Source organism: Thunnus albacares, chromosome 12, assembly GCF_914725855.1.
Source record: "Thunnus albacares chromosome 12, fThuAlb1.1, whole genome shotgun sequence".
Classification (NCBI taxonomy): Eukaryota; Metazoa; Chordata; class Actinopteri; order Scombriformes; family Scombridae; genus Thunnus; species Thunnus albacares.
Genome location: NC_058117.1, coordinates 25,920,595 through 25,943,507, shown reverse-complemented (window position 1 = coordinate 25,943,507; position 22,913 = coordinate 25,920,595). Strand labels below are relative to the sequence as shown.

The 22,913-nt window shown below is 38.6% G+C and overlaps 1 protein-coding gene and 1 long non-coding RNA gene across 9 annotated transcripts in view; one reads left to right on the top strand and one right to left on the bottom strand.

Moving 5' to 3' along the window:
- The first annotated feature begins 6,395 nt into the window (after positions 1-6,395).
- Positions 6,396-12,146, top strand: LOC122993085. Of its 2 annotated transcripts, none has more exons than XR_006406328.1 (3): positions 6,396-6,655; positions 10,685-10,806; positions 11,406-12,146. It is a non-coding gene; the product is annotated as an uncharacterized LOC122993085 (long non-coding RNA). The 2 variants fall into 2 exon arrangements; XR_006406327.1 differs by lacking the exon at positions 6,396-6,655 and adding an exon at positions 9,270-9,518.
- Positions 12,147-13,114: 968 nt separating this feature from the next.
- LOC122993075 (rho GTPase-activating protein 12-like) overlaps positions 13,115-22,913 on the bottom strand; it is a 69,386-nt gene continuing 59,587 nt past the window's right edge. For all 7 annotated transcript variants that reach the window (XM_044366936.1, XM_044366935.1, XM_044366938.1 and 4 more), the window contains 7 exons: positions 21,333-21,435; positions 20,941-21,060; positions 20,320-20,418; positions 20,006-20,083; positions 19,718-19,852; positions 18,893-18,998; positions 13,115-14,621 (listed from right to left, as the gene is read on the bottom strand). In XM_044366936.1, coding sequence (XP_044222871.1) covers positions 14,447-14,621; positions 18,893-18,998; positions 19,718-19,852; positions 20,006-20,083; positions 20,320-20,418; positions 20,941-21,060; positions 21,333-21,435 — 816 coding nt within the window. In that variant the 3' untranslated portion in view covers positions 13,115-14,446. The remainder of the gene's footprint in view (positions 14,622-18,892; positions 18,999-19,717; positions 19,853-20,005; positions 20,084-20,319; positions 20,419-20,940; positions 21,061-21,332; positions 21,436-22,913) is intronic.

Below are 22,913 nucleotides of genomic sequence, written 5' to 3'. Positions count from 1 at the left end.
GGAGCAGTTAGGGGTTAAGCGCCTTGCTCAAGGGACCTAAAGTAACCCCCACCGCTAACCTCCACCTTCTGGATAAATCCACACTCCTCTAAACTTAACATCAAAGTCTAACCCCTATTGAAGTTTTAGATTGCGGCGGCAACAAATTATTGTTTTTCATTAGCATTTACTCTATTTTCTTGATTAATCGATTAATCATTTTATCTATGAAAGTGTCGAAAAATGTGAAAAATGCACATTCTAGTTTTATAATGTTCAATTAAAATGTGCAAATTGAAAATTCAATGGAAAAATCCAACATAGAGCTCAAGGTGACGTCTTCGTACATCTTGTCCGACCAACAGATCCAAATGACACATAACAAGCTTCAAATCCTCGTTGCTGCGACCAGCATTTAAGCTTTTAAAAAAAAAAGTTTTTTATGCCTGGCTGTGGTGGAACAGATAATCAGATGTGTGAACTGGGAACAAACAAGAAGAGGGAAAAAAGGCAAAAAGAAAATTTAAAGAATGAATATTGGAGGCAACATGACTGGTGTCTGGTGATGAAAAAACAAATTTTAATATATAAAGTCTAAACCAGAGGTTTACAGATTTAAATGCAAAATGCAAGATGAAAAAAATACAAGCAGGTATTAACAGGCAAGTTGCTTAAAACTAAATAAACCACAAATACAGACCTGGAGTTTAATTATGGAGTTTATTCGCAACAAAATATTTAGCAGGTCTCAAACATTAACCTAATTATTTTCTATTTTCTATTATCTATCAAGGCATATTCAATGTGCATATGCATAAGTTTAATTGTGGCATTTTGTTATATAGTTGCATGGATTGAGAGGCTGACATAACCAGACTGTGATCTGAAAGAACCGCAAATAGAAACACACAACCTCTGATTGTAATAAGGTGTTTCGCACGCTGATTTTGAACTAGGAAAAACACACCTTCTCTTCTAAAGTTTTTGATTGCATATTTTTTTTAAAGCACAAAGAAGTATGTTTTGTTTGGTTCCAGTTAAACTTATGTTTTCTTTTTTGTGCTTTAATGTTTAGCCTGCGGGTAAAATCAGGCCACTTATCGATCAATCTACAGCGAGAGAAATGTCACAGTGTGGCTGTGGATCAGCAGATTTGGCCTTTCTGGATAAATCTCATTAACTCTGTAACATTGCCGTTCTGCTGTCAGTCATCAAACCAAAATGTCAGGAGAAAACTGGCACCTTTTGCTCCGAGCGGTGAGGTGATTCAAACAAGGTGATCAAACATTTAGGAGGCAGAAACATTTTGTTACTCATTTAGTTTATCTAGCAACAACACTCTTTAATTTTCATAGAAGTATATTGAAATATTGAGTGAAAAATGTGTATCCAAAGACTCCACTTTCTATGTAGAGAACAGTTCATTTCAGTTTCAGATCAAATTCAATCAGCCATTCTCTTTAAAGAGATTTCTTTCAAAAGACATTTTTTTCTTTTAGATTACGATCACTACCTGAAGTTTACAATATGACCTAATATCATAGACTGTTTATAAAGATGGATACAGTGAGGTGTGACGTGAACTAGTGGTTTGCATTGGAGCCTGTTTGAAGCCCAGAGTTGCAGCTTATGATCGGCACCATCTTTTCCGTTTGGAGCCAGGACCTTCCAAATAAGGATTGTTTCCTGTCATGGTCTGGAAACACGCCTGCTATCTCAGACTGAAGTGAACGCTAACTTACTGGGAACACATTAGCTACTTTAGGCGAATTGTCCTAACAGGGCAGGCATCATACTCAAGTAACATTAAACTTACTTAAATATTGCTACAATAGTCCCACTAAGTGTGAGACCTGGAGCCGGGGAGAGCAGCAGGTGAGCTAACTGTCAATCACAGCTGTCAATCAACGCCCACACAGCAGACGTCAGAGCTGCTATCAGTCTTCAAATCTTATTCAGGGAGCAATAATTTCCAAAATAACCACCAGCACACTTATTAGAGGGTCCGAATTTAGACATTGAGACCATAATGACTCATTGAAAGAAACTTTTTTTTTTTTTAATATTTCAAAAGAGAAACTGATGCTTTTTGAATGGGAGTCACTTGGAGTCAGGATCTAGCAGCCATTGGTGGCACTGCACTTTAAGGTAGTTCTGCATTGGCAATTTAATTTTAATATTGTTTATTTCATTATTATTATTACCTTACGTCTGTCTATTTTTATTCTTCTGTGTTGCATTTTTTGGGAGTAAACACCACAACACATTCTCTGTATGTTTACATTGGCTAATAAAACAGATTCTGGTTCTGACTGAATAGGTTATGTCATGCTGACATAACATCCCAAAACCAAGAGTCATAAAGATACAGTAAATCTCCAAGGTTGTGTAAATAGCCTATTAATTTGTGTCAGAAGTTTACTGGATGTGTTTATATGCCTAGACATCTTTGCAGCTTTGTTTCTTCCCTTAACGATAATTAAAGTGATATAAGGCCTTACACGCTGCTACTGATGTTTCTAATTTGATCACATAGCCTATGGCATTTTGTTGAAGAGCGGCCACGGTATAGGCGAAGCGAGACGATAAAGTTCATGATGATAAATAATGAAAGTAGAAAGTTCATGCACAAATCATTCAATCATACTGCTTGCTTTTGTTTATTTGCACATTATCGGTCACACAAAGAGACAAATCATATATAAATATAATGCCCGTGGATCCTCGTGTCGCAGGATTACAGATAAATGTAGCATGATGCTTATGAAGCAAGATGTAAGAAGTAATTTATATCTTAATCGCACATATTGTGTTGTAGATGTTTTATTGGAAGCCAATAAAGTGATGAAAGCAGCTGTGCTCTGTGAGATCACCTGAGCCAGAGGGTCAAAAGGGCTTCCAAGCATGCAGTATCCTGACACAACTTGTAAAAGGTTTGGTTATTGTTTGCATATTGCGTAGTAAACATTACTGTTCAGGGTATACAATATTAAAATCACCTTGCCTGCCCCACAGAACTAAACCGTTGTTACGACTGTGGTTGTAATTTGTATTAAAATGAGTTTTGCTTCTTCAGACTGGATGTGTCTGTGTCAGGTGTGTGTGTGCATTTATGTAAATAGGCAGACAAGGGAGGTGATTGGTGGATCAGTTTCCAGCTCCAGCAAGTGATTGGCTGCTTTAAGAGGAAGTCAACTATATATAAAGAGCCAAGATGGCGTCGCTGCTGCGTAAGGGCATCTCCCATCTTCCTCCTCTCCCAACCGGCCACATTTCTTATCCTGATGTTGTTTAATCATCGTTTTGTTCCCTTTTTTTTGGAGCTAATAGAGCTTGATTTAACTTCAGGGTGGACAAAGGCAAACATAACAAAACAAAACAATTCTAACTAGGAAGTAACCGTTATAACTTCATGAAAACAAAGAAACTAAAAGACAACAACTTACCTCCCTACTTAACAAAACATGAGAAACTAAACTGGAAGTCCACTCCTATCTACATTATTTAACTTTGTAAATAAGCCTACTTTCTTTATATTGAGCCAGTTGTCTCTGTGGCTTCATGGGACTTGGGGAAGATGGATGTTGCATTCATGTTGTGTCTTAGACACTCCTAGACTGGGTATAACACCTGTCTAAATTGGCGGCTTCAAACAATCAATCAACTTGTGAAGGAGGTGTCACTTTACCCTGAAGAGTAGATCTTTCATTCTCGAGACAAACTTCTCGATTAGTGCCAAATGAGTCAGGCCATCTGCTCAGTGATGCTTAGCATCAAAAGCACTAAAAATGACAGATGAAAGACTAGAGTTGAACGCCCTCAGAGGAGTGTGAGTTTAGTTCAGGCTTGACCAACTTTAAGAAGGAGAAAGATAATAAAACAAGCTTTGGTTTATAGTCTGAATATCAAAATATCTGATGTAAAAATAAGCAGCATGACACAGGAGTTTTATACTTGCCCTCCATAAATACTGTTGTCAGTGCTGTTGAGCCTGAGATGAGATGCACAAAACCTCAAAATGTCTTCTTCAAGACATCAATGACCGCAGTGATGTACATCCGAACGGCTGAGACTGTCCTCTAAAGAAAAACGACACAGTAGGTCGTAATGTCAATTGGCCAAAAAAACAACTGATGACAGATGCCATCTAACGGCCGTAGTAATCATGACCTGGAGCAGTGGAGCAGTTAAGATGACGTCTATCAGTTGACAAATTTCATTTTTTGGAGGAGGATGAGTGGATGCAGGCTTTAACCCAACTCTGGGACAGCTGCGAGTCGGGACACTTTTTTAGAAACCACGACTACGATCGTTCCCTAACCTTAATCCTGTGGTTATTATTGTTGCCATGACGATGAAGGTCACCTAACTTTAAGGACATCTCTCTTTCTCTAACCTTAACAGAGTGATCATTTTAACCCAACCTAACCATGATCTTTCCATAAACCTAACAAGTGATTTTTGTGCTTAAACCTAACCAGACTTTAATCAAAGCGTTATCACATCATAAAACATCATTATTTTTGTGATTTGTGACGGTTTTGGAAAGCACAGACAAATGATGTCCTGCTGATTGCTGCCAATACGGGCGCCAGATTAGAAAACACTCCTATGTGATGTTCTGGAGTCACATGGTCAAACGATGTATTTGGTCGTTTAATTTAGAGGACTTGTTGGAACGGCCCAATGATTACGTATCAAAAATATCTGAAAGCTCTGAGTTCACCTATTCAACATATACTAATATCTTTCTTTTCATATTTAAATTATCGTTGTTAGCTTCCCTTTTCCTGCTGCTTCATACTGACATGCAGAAAACTTATTTAGCTTATTATTAATATTCATCTAGCAACAGCTTTCTCACAAACTTAAACCACATAAATGCCACTTCTTGAGTGGAAAATATAACCACATGATTATCACTTGAAAGCAGGAACAGATATGACTTTAAAGCACATGTTGGGTGTCTCTGCAAGAGGAGGGAAGACTCAGGCAGGGAATCTGGGTAGGGAGGAGCAGGGTGTGAAATATATTCCTTTCTGACAGGTAAGAAACAACTCTTCAGTCCTGTCTGCGATTAAAAGTGGCAATTCAGAGCAGTGTTCTGAGAGTTTAAGCAGCCTCCGAGCAGATTTTATCCTTCTGGTTAGCTGGTTTTTCTCCTAGTACTGACTGGCTTACGCTGTCTCCCATCACTGCCAACCAGAGAGAGAAAGAGAGAGACCGTTAGATACTTGAAGCTCTTGTCACTCAGGTCAATCTTAATAGAGATCTTTCTCACAGCCTGGAGAAACCGCTGAAGCTCAAAGCCCTGCGGAGACAAAAAGCTAGCCGAGAGTCCATTAGCGCCTTCCAAAACGTCACATGACAGATGTAAAAAGAAGCTATATGAGTGTTTTCTATTCTTTCACCTTTTTATTGTTAAAGTTAATTCAATTGGATGTCTGAGCCTCGGTGTGTAGAATGATGTATGTGCAGAGTTTGAAACTAGAAGGCTGTTTTCACATTCATCTACTCAAGGGGGGAGAAAGTCTCTCTGAGCTCACTAGAAATCAAAAAACAGTCTCCCTGAAAGGCTCTCGGAGGCAGTCAAAATTGTCTTTTTGAGCTCATCGTCGTATGTGGAAGTGGTAATTGACAGCTCGACAGAGGATTGAGTCGTCTTTACTGCAGTCTGTTTCTGCAGTAAAGGCGCTTTGGACTCATTTTTTTACTCGTCATGAATGTGGCAGAAAAAACATGTTACGCAAGCCTTCTGATACACTGACAGGACTCAGACCGGAAGAAACTCACTAGCCTAGCAACGGTAAGGCTACAAACAACCCATAATGCAACACTCTCTGTAGGAACTGGTGTTACACTACTATCACTCAAATCATTACTCTCTCCATTCAAAAAGAATATCAAATATATCATTCAAAAAGTGAACTTATAATTGTCCAGTCCTCAAATATAAAACCACCCCAGTGTCTTATATTCTGGCCAATACGGTACTTACATACTACATACAATTTTAATGCAGGACATTTTCTTGTAATGGAGTATTTTTACATGGAATTACTGATATTTTCACTTGAGTAAAACATCTGAATACTTCCTTCACCGCTGATTAAAGCACAGTGCAAATTTACTTCGCCTTTTATGAGTAAAACCACTAATTGCAGTGATTCCCCTGAAATGAAATGAAGCGTTATTTTAAATTATTTTCCAGCCATGTGGTTACAAACCATACTTGTGTTATATTATATTTATAAAGTTGCTGAATTGTGAAAAAAAAAAAGTGGATGAAAACTATTGATTATACCGTATGTACTGGGAGAGCTCGATACCGCTGGATAATGCTGTTTGTATTATTAATTTCTAAACCAAGGTTTGATATTTGAGTCTTGAAAAGTCAAAAGTCAATACCTTCAAGGAACTTTTAATAGAGCAAAGCAACACAGCGTGAAGTGGTCGTACTGCATGTTAAGTCTCTCTCTCTCTCTCTCTCTCTCTCTCTCTCTCTCTTTCTCTTGTTGCATGTCGACACACTCCGGCCCACCTGGCTGTTAGCATTCAGTCTGGGTTAAGAGCAGAGAGGTGTGCCGGCGTCAGCAACATAAATGACTGTTGGGAAGGCGATCATCATGCAGAGCTGCTCGCTGGAGTCAGAGAGAAAAACCCTGTCAGCCTCTAAGTGAGTGTGTGTTTGTGTGTGAATGGCTGAAGAAACTGTAATCACCATGCAGGACTGGTAGCGAGAGTCACAGAAGAGGTCTTGTCTGGATTTTGTGTGTGTGTGTGGACGGTTTGGGAGATCCTCTAAGGTGGTCAAACACACACACACACACACACACACACACACACACACACAGAGGAGATAGAAGATTATGCATTGACCTGCCTGTCATTATGCGCTTGATGTTCCTCATGCTGATTGCGCTGATGTCTTTTCATCCTCTGAGGCTGTTTATGTCACTCAGCTGCTTAATGAAAAATACATTCATGTCAAAATATTAATTACTGTAACAAACAATCAGACACCTTATTAAAAAAGAAAACAGAGAGCCACGAAAATTAAACCTAATTGGATGAAGCGTGAACTTCTTTCCAAGACAAAAACTAGAGGTTATTAAACAGCTAAAACAGATTAAAATTGCATCATGTTTAGAATAGTGTTATAATGGAAAATTATGGAATATTATCATATACTCGCTATCTTCATCATTCATGTTAGTTTTCTGTTGATTGTTTGATCATTAAATCGACTGTTAAGTTAATCAACTAATCGTTTAAGTCGTGTATCAAAATGCCAAATATTCCAGCGTCTCTAACATGAGGATTTGCTGCTTTGCTGTCATGTATCTCTGCTGCAAATCTTTGGATTTTTGAGTGTTGGTCGGACGAAACAAGTGAAGTGAAAATGTCACCTTTCAATCTGGGAAGCTGTGAAGGTCATCTTTCACTATTTTCTGACATTTTATAGACTAAACAATCAGTTATTCCTCAAATTAAATGACAAATGAATAGTTGATTTAAAAAAAAAACAAAAACAACCCTTGGCTGCAACCTTAATTCATATTCAAATCACGTCTTGTTTGTCATTTTTTATAAAATAGAACAGGGCAGCTGTAAACACATCTGCGTGAACTCTACCACATGTGAATTATAAGCACTTCATGTTACCATGTACAGTACATCAATCAGACAATTAAACCTCATTGATTGCAGCAAACATTACAATAATATTTACTATAAATGCCGTTTATTGCAGTCTCAGATAACATCAGAGAAGGATGTTTAATCATAACTTGAATATTGAATCCAATTGCATTTTTGTGGCTAGATTCCAGTTTCTGATATCCTGATAGATGGACAGCAGCTCAGCCTGTGTTTATAATTTCCCATGCAGCCAGCCACAGAGCAGATATTAGCTTGGACTTATCAGCAGGAGCCACAAAGGGCTGCGGGTGAAATGGAGCTGATACCGAGGCGGGACACGGCTCCGCTGGGAGGAAGCTAACGATCGTCCCCATTTACGGCACCTGACACTGGGCCTGGGGCACTGCCACCGCAGCCTCTCTGTGGAGGAGCGACAGCAACAGCAACAACTGGTGTATAATTTTAATGTTAACAGAAGAATCACCTTATTCTATAAAATGACTTAAAACCTCTCCCTTTTCCACATTAGATCACGAATAGTGCTGAAATGTTGATTTATTAATTAGTTCATCACCAGAAAATAAATAAAAGTGAATCATTAAGGTCATTGGTTTCATCTTTTCAATGTCTTTCGCTCTTTAAAATAGTTGTAAATTGAATTTACTGTGACATTTAAGAAAAAAAACTATTTTATGACATTTTAATTACTGTAAATAATGGAAAAAATAACTGCAAAATAAAATATTGTTCTAATCACATTAGATTTCCCCTCTGACGACAGTAAACCTTTTCTTTCTGTCATGTTGAAATTGTGTCTCAGCCTTGTGAGTTGATATGTGATTTTAAAAACTTAAACTCTACTTCAAGCCAATTTTATTTACAGTATATGAATTTGCCACAATGGGCTTTACAAGCTGCACATCATAGTCATCTATTCATCCTGTATGTTAAAAGTAGACTCAGTTGGTTTAACTGAGTCTGATTGTCAAATGTGTCATGGCAACGCATATGAGGTATCATGTTGTCACAGTTTAAAGATTAAAATAGATTAAAGATCCCCCCCCCCAGACATGTTTTTAGACATATAAAAATACTCTACAATTGGCTTCCAAACTAGTTGTGATGTCACAAATCGCGCTCTTGGCTACACGCCTTAAACTCAGATTTAAGGTGAGCACAGAGAAACTTCCACCCCTTCAGTAGATCCGTGTGAAAACAAACTGCATGTTTGATGGACTCAATGTGCAAAATGACCTGTAATATTGAGGTTAAAGTCATTAGAAAACACTCTACATGGCAATATCATATTCAATCAATGACTACCAGAGGAACAGTGGCTGTCCTGACCTCCTCTCTCAGGTGTAACTGGAGCAATTTAAAGTAGGTCAATTCTAAAAAGAGCAGCATGCAAGCTCAGCAAAAAACATTTTTCCAGGATAAAAGAAGACGCACTGTTGTGAGAGGCCGTGAGGTGGTTTGCCTTTTTTTAAAGTCGATACATAAAGTAATGTGCGTCAAGAGCCGTATCTCAGGGATATAAAACACTCCACTGAAGTGATTTCAAACATAAACAAACAAGTGATAAAAGGCAACTGTGTGCCAGTTTTCTCACTGTGATTACAGTGTGAACAGACCTGTGACTGAGAACTGAGGTTGGTGAGAACATCAACATATCAGGGATGCAGGAATCGTGGGAGGTGTTTTTCAGCTTTTCTCGGTGGTTATCCACCTTTTTTTTTTTTTTTTTAAGTGGTTAGACTGCACAACCTCTACTTTGGTGATGATTCCTGCTCTCTATAAAACTGTATCTTGATATTTCTGAGTGAAACATCTTAATAAATGATGATTTGTGGTCTGAAGTGTATAAACCTGAGGTTCAGCAGTTGCAGCAGCTGTTCGTAAGTTCAAACTAGCTAAGTTAAAACATAACTGTTCACTACGTGGAGATTTACAAATTAAAACCAGTTGCATCACACAAACTAGTTGTTACATAGAGATTATTTGTTACTAAATATTAACTGCTAATAATTAGTTATACTAAATACTGAGATATTTTCCTCTCTGTAAACTGCATGAAAAGGTTTGAAGTTCTGGAGCCGGTTGCACCAGCTGTTCATTAGCTCAAACTTAGCCTAACATACTGTAAGTGTTTATTAAGTGGATATTTACAGATCACTAAATTAAAGCTAGTTGCACCATACAAACTAGTTTTTACATAGAGATTAGTTGTTACTAAATATTTACACCAACGAACTGTTGCGTAAGACAGCTGAATGAACCAACTGACAAAGCTAATGTTAGCTTGCTAATATCTGACCCGTCTAGATTGATGAGTAAAAGAGGTAGCATGGTCGATATATCTGACCTGACACTTTACATCTCAAAAACACACACTAGACCTCAAATTACAAAACTTAAAGTTTATAAGTAGAATAACTGCTAATAACTAGATAGCGAGAGTAAATGACCAAATAACAGTTAGCTCAGCATAATTGGATATTTTCCTCTCGCTGTAAACTGCATGAATACTACAAATTCTAAAACACATATTTCTCCAGGTATGTAGATATAAGTTTAACAAAGTTACACCTGCATTCACAAAGGATTGGTAGTTACATTTTTTTTGTTTTTTTGTTTAATTGTTTTTTTTTTTTTTTAATCTTTTGGCCCCTAAAACAGTTATTTTTGGAGGTTATGTTACAGTTTGTGATGCTAACAGTGACTCCCTGTTTACTGGCTGCTTTTTATTGGACAGCACTACAGATGTTTCCTAGCAACTGATTGACATATAACTAAAGTGATTACTAGCTCAGACAAGTTTTAATGGTGCAACCTGATTTAGTAAATCACTAGTTTGAAACTAGCTAGTTACTAAGAACCTAAGAAGGACTTAATGCACAAACTTATGGATGGATTTACGATAACATCCCCCCTGAGCTGCTGATGCTTGGAGATTTTAAATTATAAAGCTAATCAGAATGTTCTGTTGAGGGAATCTTAAAGCCTGTTGGAGAGCAAACACTTGGATGTCTAATAGATTATATGTGTATCTCTTGAAAAGCAGATACTTCCTTCTCTGTGGATCTGATGCACCGAAGCAGTCAAATGGTATATCAAAGACCAGAGAACAGCAGGGGAAAACTCAAAAATGTTGCCAGTTTCTTCAACATTTTAGATATTTCCACGGTAAGATATGACAGCAAACCTTTTGCCCTCAGCCAAAAAGCTTTGCATCTGCCTCTGTACACCAGGAAAGGTCTGATAAAAGAATCCATTATGAAGGTTTAACACAGAGCCAGACATTAAAGATCTTATCTGGATCGATGAGTCACAATACCGCTGTCTGTTTGAGCGTCTGCATTGCAAAAATTTGACTTTGTGCTTTGCCTCGATGCGATTTCCGATTGTAATCGTGCTCAATTGAAAATCGTTGTGTGACGTAGCTGTGTGTTTATGTAAAGCTTACTTTAAAAAAGGCACCAGACCATTTGAATCTAATCTCATCTCAGATTCTTATTTGTTTTGCATCGACACCACAATATAGTTCTGATCACAAAACATCACTTACTTTAACTACATGATACTAATGGTGACACACATTTAGAATTATTATATATATCTTTCTTCACTTGTTTGTTATTATTTGTTATTTAGGCTACTAAAAGGTTTTTAAATGTTGTTTTAAATGTTTTTTACTTTACAATAAGACTCAGGTTAGAGAGGCAAAAGCATCTTAAACATCTCTGATCCATGTGAAGATTATAGTTTCTCTCTGTATCTTCGAGGTGAGACGATGATTCTCCTTCTTCATCACCATGCGGGAAATATTTTTACCTCCTCTGCCGCACATCGCTGCCCTCCTGTTTGACATTTCTATTAGAAGTCGTCATGCAGGCCGACCGTCTTCTCAGCAGGACAGTGAGCTGAATATTCAGAGCTTGGCTCACTCTAAATATTCTATCGGGATCATCTGAGAGCAAAAAAACACCTGAATCAAACATCAGATGTGCAGTGTATGAGTCGGATTCATTAACAAGTTTGTTCAAAGAGCTGAATTTGCTTGTGGTTTAATCACTGAAAAAGTGTAGTTTTTATCTCACCTGCTCAAATATAAATAATTTTGATTCTCTATATTGTTAAAAAAAGATCATCTGAAGTCCTTGTTGTCTGAAGGAATGTAACTCTGACTGGTTTTCTTATTTATTTCTTCGGTTAAGAATGTTTTCAGGTTTTAATAAACACAACATTGTTGTTCATTTAACAAACAGAGATATTGCTTGGCCCATAAATAACTAAAGTCGACTCAGGATTGACAGCAGCTCATGTGTCTGCAGCAGCAAACTGTTATTGTTATATCACTTTCTGCTTGTTGACAGGCTTCATTTGAGACCTTTAGCTTCTTCTATTTGTGTTACAGTATATTTCCTGGAACATGTATTTGATATTTGTTGAGATATTCTGAGATTTTTGACTCCAAGCTAATGCAGAAGAGGAATAGTACTCTTTTTTTCTCCACTTACATTAAACTTACATTAAAAAAACAAAAAAACCCAGCGCATCCAGAACATTTCCAGTTTTACTGTTGATTTAGTGTCTAGAATCTCATGTTTTTAACTTAACATTTTTTCCTTCTGAAGCTCTAAGTAACTTACAAATTCAATTAAGTCATATTTTTTTATGGCGTTAGCTGAGACTGGTTAATCAAACCTCACTGTGGTTAACACAACCGCAACTGAGCAACTTTACGCTGCCAATATGAAGTGTTTTCTGGCTGGAACCAAGTAACATTAACGTGAATAAATACAAATAAAAACAGAAAAAGTGATTTTTGTTTATACACTTATTATTGTTATTATTATTATTATTAATATTAATAAGAACACTTTAACAATTTGACTCCTTCTAAAGCCATCCAATCTCAAATATTTGAAGGGTCATGTGACATCTCTGTCTGTAGGCATCAAACATGGATTTATTAACAAGGCTCAACCTTGAATTTTTCCAAGTGGTTACAAAAAAAATCCCCTGCAGCCCAAAAAGCATTTTCCCAAAGACCACCATTAAAAAAGAGACGTCTACTGTATAAAACTGTTGACAAGTCATCTCCACCTGCAAACAAGGTCAATTATTACTCTTTGTATGATGAATTTTTTTTTTTTTTAAGTTTTACATCTGTAAAACTTTCCTAGAGCCTGGAAAAGTGATTTTAAAATCTTTAACGTCATCTCAATGTTAAGTCTGTGGGCCAAGCGGGAACTCATAAACGGGTCCAGCAGGAAAAACACTACTGCAGGTATTCATTGGGCCGCACAATGCAGAAGGTAGAAACTTTTTAAGGTTATTAGCCAGGCAAGCAATTTTTCATTTTTGAGTCTGGTATCCAGTTCCTATAATAACATCCATGGAATCAAACCTCTAAATCTGACAGTATCTTGATCTTCTTGCTGAGTCACATGGAAACAACACAGGTGGAGTAAAACTAATCACGAGAACATAAAGACTATCTCTAGAGTTCCTCTCTCTAGAGGTCTTTATTCCAGTTTGACAAAGCAAACAAATGTTATTTTGCAAAATTACATTCACAATCATCCTTTTACCTCACTCACAGTTATACCTCCACATCCCCACCTCATAACTTTATTCCTCACAACTGTTGGTTACACTGCTCCCTCATAACATATTTTAACACTCTGTAGGTGTGTACGTATTTAGTATTTGTACAATATAAGGTACATTGAATCCATTCATCCATCCACCCCCCAATTACATGCATACACATAAACACTGTACAAATGTTTCAATAGAGAGATGTTTAAAGGCTGTTTTTAAACATTTCATATCCATGAGTCAAGGAAAGACACAGCTGAGTACCGTTTGTTTGTATTTTTCAAGTTGATGTTCTGACCGCTGCAAGATGATTTGTTCTAAAAGCCAAATGGAGAAGGTGTCGTGCAGATATACTGTAATACAGACAAGAACACGATAACCTGTCATGTGTTCAAAGGACCCTAGTCCAGTATTTCAGGATTTCAGAAAGGAGAAACAGATTGGGAGAGAGATGGAGAGACAGCGGAGGAGAGGAAAACATTTAAAATAAAGAGAAAGTGAAGGAGAGTCAACAACGTTGAGCAACCTATAGTTCCTAAATAAAAGACCTCCACGTCATCCCTTCTTCTCCTTGTTCTAACTTATTTATTCTCTTAGCGCCTAAACATCTATAGTCAAGCTGAGGGTAGAAGGAGTTTGATTTCTTCAGTTGTATCCCAGTGTGGTTCAAACAGGAGTGATTGAGTCTATACAAGTGATTAGATTTACAGTACGGTACATACAGGGTGCAGCCAACATCATTAACCTCCAATACTGACGGCTCCTTCGTACGAGGCAACAAAGGCTCATTATTCCGCAGCTCCTTTGGTCTCAGTCAGTCTGTGCACCAGTAGCGGCTTGTTTGGCCCATCTATCAGTTTTTAGGAATCCAGTGTTGGGACAGGAGGACGCCACCTTTTGCTTCAGTGGCACAAATGCAGCCGCAGGAGAAAATGAGATACTGAAAAGTGCAAAGAGTCTAAAATTTTTGGTCGCTAGATAGCTACATGTATTTAGCTACTATGTTTTGGTTCATGAAACATTTTGCGTGGCTTTGGTCCAGAGGTTGCGAGATTTGGAGAAGCCGGTGACCACAGGTTGGTTTGAGATGAAGAGAAGCTGCCCCGTGCCAGGCCGGGCCGATCCGGGCTGTTTTTCGCAGGGCCATGCTGGGTTAGGAAGAGCTCTGCGTTGGTAGAGAAAAAATAAAAAGAAACGGCTCATCCTTTGGCGTCTCCGTCTACCTCCCGAAAATGTTCTCGTACTCCAGCAGTATAAGCTCCACTATCTGGTTCTGGTAGACCATGTGGACCGCCATGTTCATGGTCTCCGTCTCAGGCCGCAGCAGCGTGGGGCCGAACACGATGGCCACGCTCTGGGTGGTCATACGGTTTTCCTCACCGTGGTCGATCACCCTGGAGGGATGGAGGAGGGTTAGATACAGTCTGACAATAAAAAATACATTGGTTCACCTTCCAGAGGCTGGTGAACTAAGAAGATTTTACTAAAAAAACAGTTTTAACAAGCAAAAAAAAAAAAAATTAGTGCACCCTTCTCACAGAAACACTGAATGTCAATCTGGCCAATAATGCAGTTTTGTATAGTCAGGTTTGTAACACAACAGAGTTCCCATTTTTAAAAAGGCATGTGAGGAAACAGACAAACACATATGCACAAAAGAAGGTTACATATTGTATGTGGACTTTTTGCAGTAAAATGTATTGAGACTTTAGTGACTATGCACAATACATACATTTATTTTGCTGGTGTTGTGGGTGACCCTGTTTACCTTTCATAGATGCATTTTTCCAGTGTTTTGGACCTGCAAGGCTGTCATTTTTGGGCCCTAAAATTTATAGTAAAATCATTTATGTGGAAATCTCTAAATGGTCAGAATTGCTGAAAATACATTTGAATCTCTCTGATACACACTGTTCAAATGTAGAGAATTATGCCTTTTTATTGGGACTTCGTATTAAAACTTGTGTTTAACCTCTTGTTTTGGGGGACAAATAAACATAAATAAAAATAACAAGAAAGAAAGAAATCATGACTTCTGGATGAGCACGCAGTTGGAGAGATTCGTAGCTCTCCCATGTTTTTATAAAAAAAACTTTGTCTGCCCACAAGTTTCTTTCCTCTTTGTTAGCCAAACGACTCTTTCAAGACTTATTTAGTCACATCAGTGGAGACATGGCTCAGAGCTCACAGAGAAACACGTCAACTAAATCTGCTGCTTCCACTCAGCTAGGGGCACCTGGGCTAGCCAGAGAAGCTAACGTTAGCCCTAAGAAGCTACTCAACGACCTGGAAAACTTCCAGTCAGTGACTGACTCCCTCTATCAAAGAGACAATTGTTTCACATGCCAATACAATCGAGACAATCGAGACCAGCCTGTCAACTTACAGCGACAAAGTTACCAAACTTTGAGAGTCTGCCTATTGTGAGCTTCTCTTGAAAAACGACATGCTGACAGCCAGGCCGGACGACCTGGAGAATCGCTTGTGGAAGTGGAACCTGAAAGTCACCGGGGTGCTGGAGAAGCTGCAGGTTCAGTTCATGACTTTGTTTTTCCAGGTTGTTGTTGGCCTAAAAGTGTTCCCTCATCCCCCCATCTTGGACCGGACGCCGGCCGTAAATCCTCACCTAAACCCCAGAGCCTTCATTGGCTGCTTCCTCCGCTACCAGGATAAAGACCTGATTCTAGCGAGGTGGTGAGAGTTGCTGACTTTCCAGGGGCCAGCGGATTAATATCTACCCCGACCTCAGTGCAAGTTTGGCTCAGCAGCACGCTGCATTCAATACGCTTTGCCATCCTGCCCGGCTCCGTGTGGAGTTCAACGGTGAAATGCTTTTCTTCAACGGTCCTGAAGCGGCCCAGGCGTTTTACGAACAACACATTGAGGACTGACGTGAGGTTGGCTCTGTAACAGTGTGTGTGAAACCACTCTTGGAGCAGTTGTAAGTGACACTACAAGTAAGCGTTACTGACTTGAACTCTTTCTCCATAAACAAGCTACTCCCTGTCTCGGTGATGCTCAGTCTCCCCGAACAAGCACTGAACTGATTTAACAACAAGTGTAAGCTCACGGAGCAGCTGTAATAACTGACACTACAGGTAAGCGTTACTGACTTGAACTCTCTCTCTCTATAAACAAGCTACTCTGCGTCTTGGTTATGCTCATTCTCCCCGAATGAGCACTGAACTGATGTAACAACAAATGTAAGCTAACAGAGCAGGAACACCTTTTTTCCTTTTGTTGTGGTTTTGTGCTACAATCTGAGTTAGGTTTAAAAGATATATGCGTTAGTAGTCATTTGTTTTTATTTGCCTGTGGGTTTCTTAGTTTCTGGAAAGGAATCCTAGGACTGTTCATCTGTCAGGGGGGTTTGGAGGGGTTGAGGGGGTTATTTAGTTTAGATCTTCCTCTTATTAAGAGTCAGTGATGGCGAACTTCAGGCTGCTGCCAGCTGGTCATGCTCCGTGTAAAACTGGTCTGCAGCACGCACAGACATGGAGCAGACACTTTCAGTTTATAGTTGTAGTGTCCATCGTCCGACTAAGTATTTACAACATGCTCAGTATTTTACAAATTATAGAGTTTTTTATTTGATGAACGTGGATGCTGATACACGAAAATGAACTAAATGGGTTTTATTTCTATAAAAGAAACCCAAAACGACGGTGGGGGCAGAGGGAAAGTATTGCAATTGGTGTATACCTGAAAACTGTGTAACACCAGTAACACATTTTGCTCAGCCCCCCCCCCTCCACACCTGATTTAAAAATTCACAAATAACATTACCTCTGACCCTTTTTCAACAACCAGTTTTGCTTGCCAACGTTTACACTCCCAACTGGGACAATAAGACTTTTATTAAAAAAACAAAACAACTTTTGTCCTCCCTTCCCAGCATAGACACACACAAACTCATACTGGGTGGCGACTTCAGTACTGTTATTTATCCAGTCCTGGACAGATCCAGTCCAAAACAAATGGTCACTTCTAAAATAGCTAAATCATTGTCCTATTTTCTGAATGACAATGGGTGTATTGATCCTTGGCGGTTCTTAGATCCTTCCTCAAAATCTTTTTCTTTCTTCTCCCACATCCGTTGCACCTACTCATGAATTGATTATTTCTTCATAGACAGGAACCTTCTAGACCACGTTTCATTTATTGACTACTTATCTATAGTTATCTCTGTCTACACCCCTGTACAAATGGATGCTGTTTTCAACTTTTATCCCAAAGACCGTCCCCAATGGCAGCTTGTTCGGGAGAGGACATTCTTAAACTGTCGTACACCTCTCGAAAACTGATCTCCAACATCAATAGTAAGTCTTTGGGAAGTGATTCTGCTTCCAAGACTAAGACTAAATGGGAGTCAGAACTCAGTGTTGAGTTGAATGATGAATAGTGGTCCGATGACTTACATAGGATCAACCACACTCCTCCTGCGCATGCCTGAATCTGATCCAGCTCGAAGTGACACATAGAGCCTATCTGTGTGTGGCAGAACTCTACCATAACGTTAGTCCAATGTGTACTCGCTGCTCCGTTGGCCCTTGGGGAGACTAATTTCCCTTGGGTAAACAGTCATACCAATGTTAGCACAAAAGATTATACACAGGAGAGCTAATTAAAGAATCAACAATGTGCAGCCATTGTAGAGACCGTACACAGAGGGGTTAATCAGTAACATGATATTTTGGTTATTTGCTGTGTGATTAAATGCCAGCAGGCCCAATTTTATTTATGGATTTTGGGGAAGTTTGAGAAACCATTGTTTCCAAGCCAGGTGAAACTGTTAAAAAGCCCAATATAAGCTCCACAACAGGGGGAGTTATGAACAGTATATAAAATGATGTTCTGTGATTTTGCATTAGGTTCTCATCCTGGGACTGAAGCCTCGGTTTGCTCTGTATTACACTTGATGCACAGTAAACCTATTCACATTGAACTCTTCTTTGAGTCTGAATATATCTGAGTCTTTCTGAGTTTTAATGATGTTTGGGACACCTGAAGATTTTTCACAGCACCCTGCAACTCTTTTACAGATGTTCTGGTCTTGCTCAAAGCTCAGAAAGTTTTGATCTCAGAGGGGTTAAATGTTTGAACTTAAGGTTGCCCTTTGCTAACCGTTTTCAGTGTGTCTAGAGTCCCACTTCCCTGCAGCACTGTTGTGTCTGACACGATCGCTTTCTTAATGCTCCTGGCCAGAAGAAGGATACTCTTATCCTGGAAATCTCCCACTCCACCTCTAAACTACTATCATGTTCTTTCTCCAGTTGGAGAAAATCAATTTCACTCTCAAAGGATCAACAGACTTATTCTGTAGGAGGTGACAACTGTTTTTTGACATATTTTCAGAACCAGTCTGTAAATTCAGACTTACAAGACTTACACTGCCTTATCTTTTGGGATCACATATGTATGCAATGTATAGATGTATGTAGATTTTGGCGATTCGCCAGTTTTTTGGTCAGTTTTGTTTTGTTTTTTTCCTTTTGTCTTTCTTTCTTCTTTCTTTCCTTCTTTATTTATTTACCTTGGGGTTGTGGGGGTGTTATTGCTAAAATCCCTACACAGTGTGTACCTTTCCATTATTGTTTATGGTGCCCTCTTTGCTTTGCACAGACATCAATAAAACGTTAAAAACAAAATGATGTTTTCTTCTTACTTTCGGAGGTGTTTGAAGAGAGCCTGCATGGTGTCGTGGTTGGGCTTTGGCAGCTGTCTGACCAGCTCTTTGATGGCCTGAACTCGCTGCTTGTAGTCTGGATTCTCTGCAGAACAGAAAACAAAAACAGGAAAAGTCAGAGACTTGGCAGCTTGCTAAAAGCAACAGCAGTCTTCTGTTGGTTTACTGATGCAATGTTTGGGAAAGGATACTTTGATGCTAATGTTTGTGAGATTGCAGAGCATTTGCAATCAACTCTCCTTGATCCAGATATACTTATTCTCCAGGTAGAAGATTTTTTTAAGCAGGATCTGGACACCTCAGAGGTCCATGAAGGGGGTTTCATAGGTTCCCCACGCAAAGTTATTTAACTAGAGAACAAAAATTCAAATCTTCTTGTATTTAGCTTAAAATTCTTCATCCTTAATTCTCTGAAAAATCTTCTGGAGTTCCTGGGTTAAAGTGATAGTGATACAGACATTAACAACAATTCATTATGTGAGTAAATGCATCAACAAAAGACTTTCTTGTCCAATCTACAGATAATTATGTGACGTGTGTAGAGCTGCAACAATTATTTAGACATAAAATGAATCGCCAAGTATTTAGATAACTGATTAATCTCTTAGTCACTTTTTAAGAAAAAAAAATTGCTGATTCATTTGGATAATGGGCGTCACCTTGGCCTTTGGAAAACTGTGTTATGTTTAGTCCATCAATCAGGAAAATAATCACCAATTAATGGATAATGAAAATAATCTTATCTAACTGTGTGTGTGTGTGTGTGTGTGTGTGTGTGTGTGTGTGTGTGTGTTAGTTACGCACTGATGCCGCTGACAAAGTCGTGGAAGAGAGCGTAGGTGAAGAGAGGCTCCGGCAGCTCTCTGAAGTACATCTTTAAAGCTCCAGTGGTCACATGGATGTCCTCCCACTTCCCGTCTGCCAGGTTCACCTTCTCATCTGGACACACACAGAATACTCTAAACCCTTATAACAACTTACATGACCGCAAGAAACTCCCAAAACATTAAAGTCAGAATACTTTTAAATAGCTTTTCAGTCTTTTCTTTCAAAAATAATGAGGAGAAGCTTTTACAGAGGACAGAAACGTACCATGATTGACAGCAAAACGTAGTTTTTGTATGACAGCGAGGTTTCCACTGACTCTGTACAGCCCGTCCACACACAGACCTGCAGGGGATCATGGAAGGAAAGCATTGATCATTTCAGTAAGAGCTGAATCCTCCAAAACAAAAACATACAGTAAAAGTAAACAACTTTACAGTGACTGACAACTTATCTGAAATTACCTGTGTTATCAGGTGCTGTAAACCACGTCCTCCCTTTACTATATGCAGGTTATAAGAAACTAGAAAATAGTTTTCTCTTAATTCGAGTCTGGTAAAGTGACTGAGATCAGAACCCACCGTTGTTCTCCACATGGTCGATGCATGTCTTGACAAAGATGGGCACTGTGCTGTTCTCCCTGTGACACAGACTGGAGAGACTGCAGCCAAACACCTGATCTGAGGTCACATAGAAAACAAAAACACAGTCACGAAGCAGTCCAAAGTCCTCGACTTATTTATTAGAGATAGAAGAAAGGAAACGTTTCTTTCTGCGGGTTCTTTAAAATGTCATTTAGGCTAAAAGCTTAAAGAAACAAATTATTATTATAGAATTACAAACGTTTACTTGTCATGCTTCCTGTTGGCAAACTGGCCTGTTGCGGGAATAATATACAAGTTTAAAGCAAATAGATTTATATCAAGCTGTAAATTTAATTTATTCATAAAGTCAAAGTGTTGCTTTCTGTTGTTAAAAATAGAAAAACCACTAGCTTATACCACAAATATATCTGAACCTAACCTGTGTCTTAAATACTTTCTCCTATATTTCTGTAAAGTAATCTGTTAGTAAAACTCTGTTATTTCTAGATTATTCAACTAAAAACTCAAAATTTTTTCCAGGAATCTCAAGAAAACCGTAGACACAGAGCATACTGTATATACTGAAATGTGAGCAGAGGTGATGTTTTTCTCTGGTACCTTTGATGTATCCCTTGTCTCTGACGGCCTGCAGGGTCGGACGGCGGGTGAGGAACTTCTTCAGCTTGTGTCTGGTCTTCTTGTTGTCGGAGGCGTCCATGCTGGTCGAGGTCTTCATGGCTGGAAAGGAGAGATGGGAAAAGACAGTGTTGTCCACCACTCGTCTCAGCACGCTGATCGGCATGACGGCAACAGGATGTGTTTGGGGACTTAAGCTGATAAGCAGTTGTTTTTATAGTAGAAGTATCACACGTGACGCTGTCGAGGAACTGATGATTTATGATCAATTCACCCAAACTTGTATGTAGTACTTTACTCGCTAAATACCTCAAACATGATATGTGTTTATTTGATATGTTTGTCTGTTTAACAGCATTAAACATCACACAGACCTCTGCCTTTCTTGGAGTCTCTGTGTTCTTTCTCTTTGTCATGTTTCTCCACACCAGGTGACTCAGGCATGTCTTCTTCTATGGCCTCATCAGACTCCCACGCCTAAGACACACACACACACACACACACACACACACACACACACACACACACAGATAAGGAAATAAGATACAACTGGTTGTAAATACCTCCACATGCACCTTTGGACTTTCAGTGCAGAAAAATAAATAACAACATAATAAACACGTGAAGACAAATAAAATGAAGCTAAACTGATGACAGTGATATTCAACTTTTGCTTTACTTAACTTTTAAATAATGTAGGATAATAAAACCAGGAATATAAGAAGAAAATTTTAATTCTTTCAAAAACATTATGACATCTTTTGGCCTAACACACACACACACTCACACATGGACCCAATGACCTAAAGGCATATGGATGTCAAGAAAACATTGGACAGGACTAAACACGCAGCCTTCTCACCACCAGTCACAGAGAGAAAATGAACAGTTTTAGAAACGAATGACTTTGTTTTTCTTGTCAGACACAAACAGACTCCCTCCTTTCTGCGGCTCGTTCTCATCTCTTAAGTCGTAAATTTTGGGAGAAACTGCATTCCTTTGAGTCACTCTCCTCCTCTCTTATTTTTTATATACAATGAGTGTCTGAACTGGTCAGAAATGCCACTAAAATGGTTAACTTTTCATGTGTTTAGAATAGTTTCATTAGTTTATTATGGGAATAATAAACCTTTTATGGGAAGTCACACCTGTTATTGCATTTGATTTATTTGATATCAGTGGATTATATATAAGTGTATCATTTGATTGCTAGGATAATGCTTTCTTAATAGATTTAATTACAGATTAGATACTTAAGCTTTATTGATTTTATCCTGTATTTTATGTGGTTAATCAATATTACAATTTCTAAGTGTTCTCACTGTTTCATGTTGTTGATGACATTGACGACAGATTGAGTGAGTATTCAATTTGCAAGCAGGTAATTTTCAGATATCCAATAGGAATAAAATTATTCCCTTCAAAGTTCATTTCATTTTCAAGGAAACTTTAGCACTTTTAGCTTTTTCACAAATGTTTTAGTTTTACTTTCAGTGTTTTTAGTAGGGCTGGATAAATAACAGATGACAAAGTCCAAATTTCCTTCTTCCATTACCCTGCAAATATCACATATTTTTAGTGTTTTTTGTGATCCTGATGTTGTCGAGGATGAAATTCATTTAGTATTTCATTGTCCTTTGTAAAGTGACTTATGTTTAGTGTCTTGTAAGCTCTGTGTTTATCACACTTCTGTTTGTTTTCTAAGTTTGCCTGCAGTGCTGAAAATGAGCAGCTGGTGTTCAGGTGGAGATGCTGCTGAGTTCAAGGACATCTGTCCTAAAATATGTAATTTAATCAATTAACATTAAAAATTAAAATGCCCGCAGTATAAAAGGTAACTGACAATCCACTCTCTTCTCAAATATCTGGCTCGACCCCAAACCCTCCTCCCTATTGACTAGTGACTGGGAATCTTCCTTTAAGCCGCACAACAAGTCTTCTCATTGCAGACATCC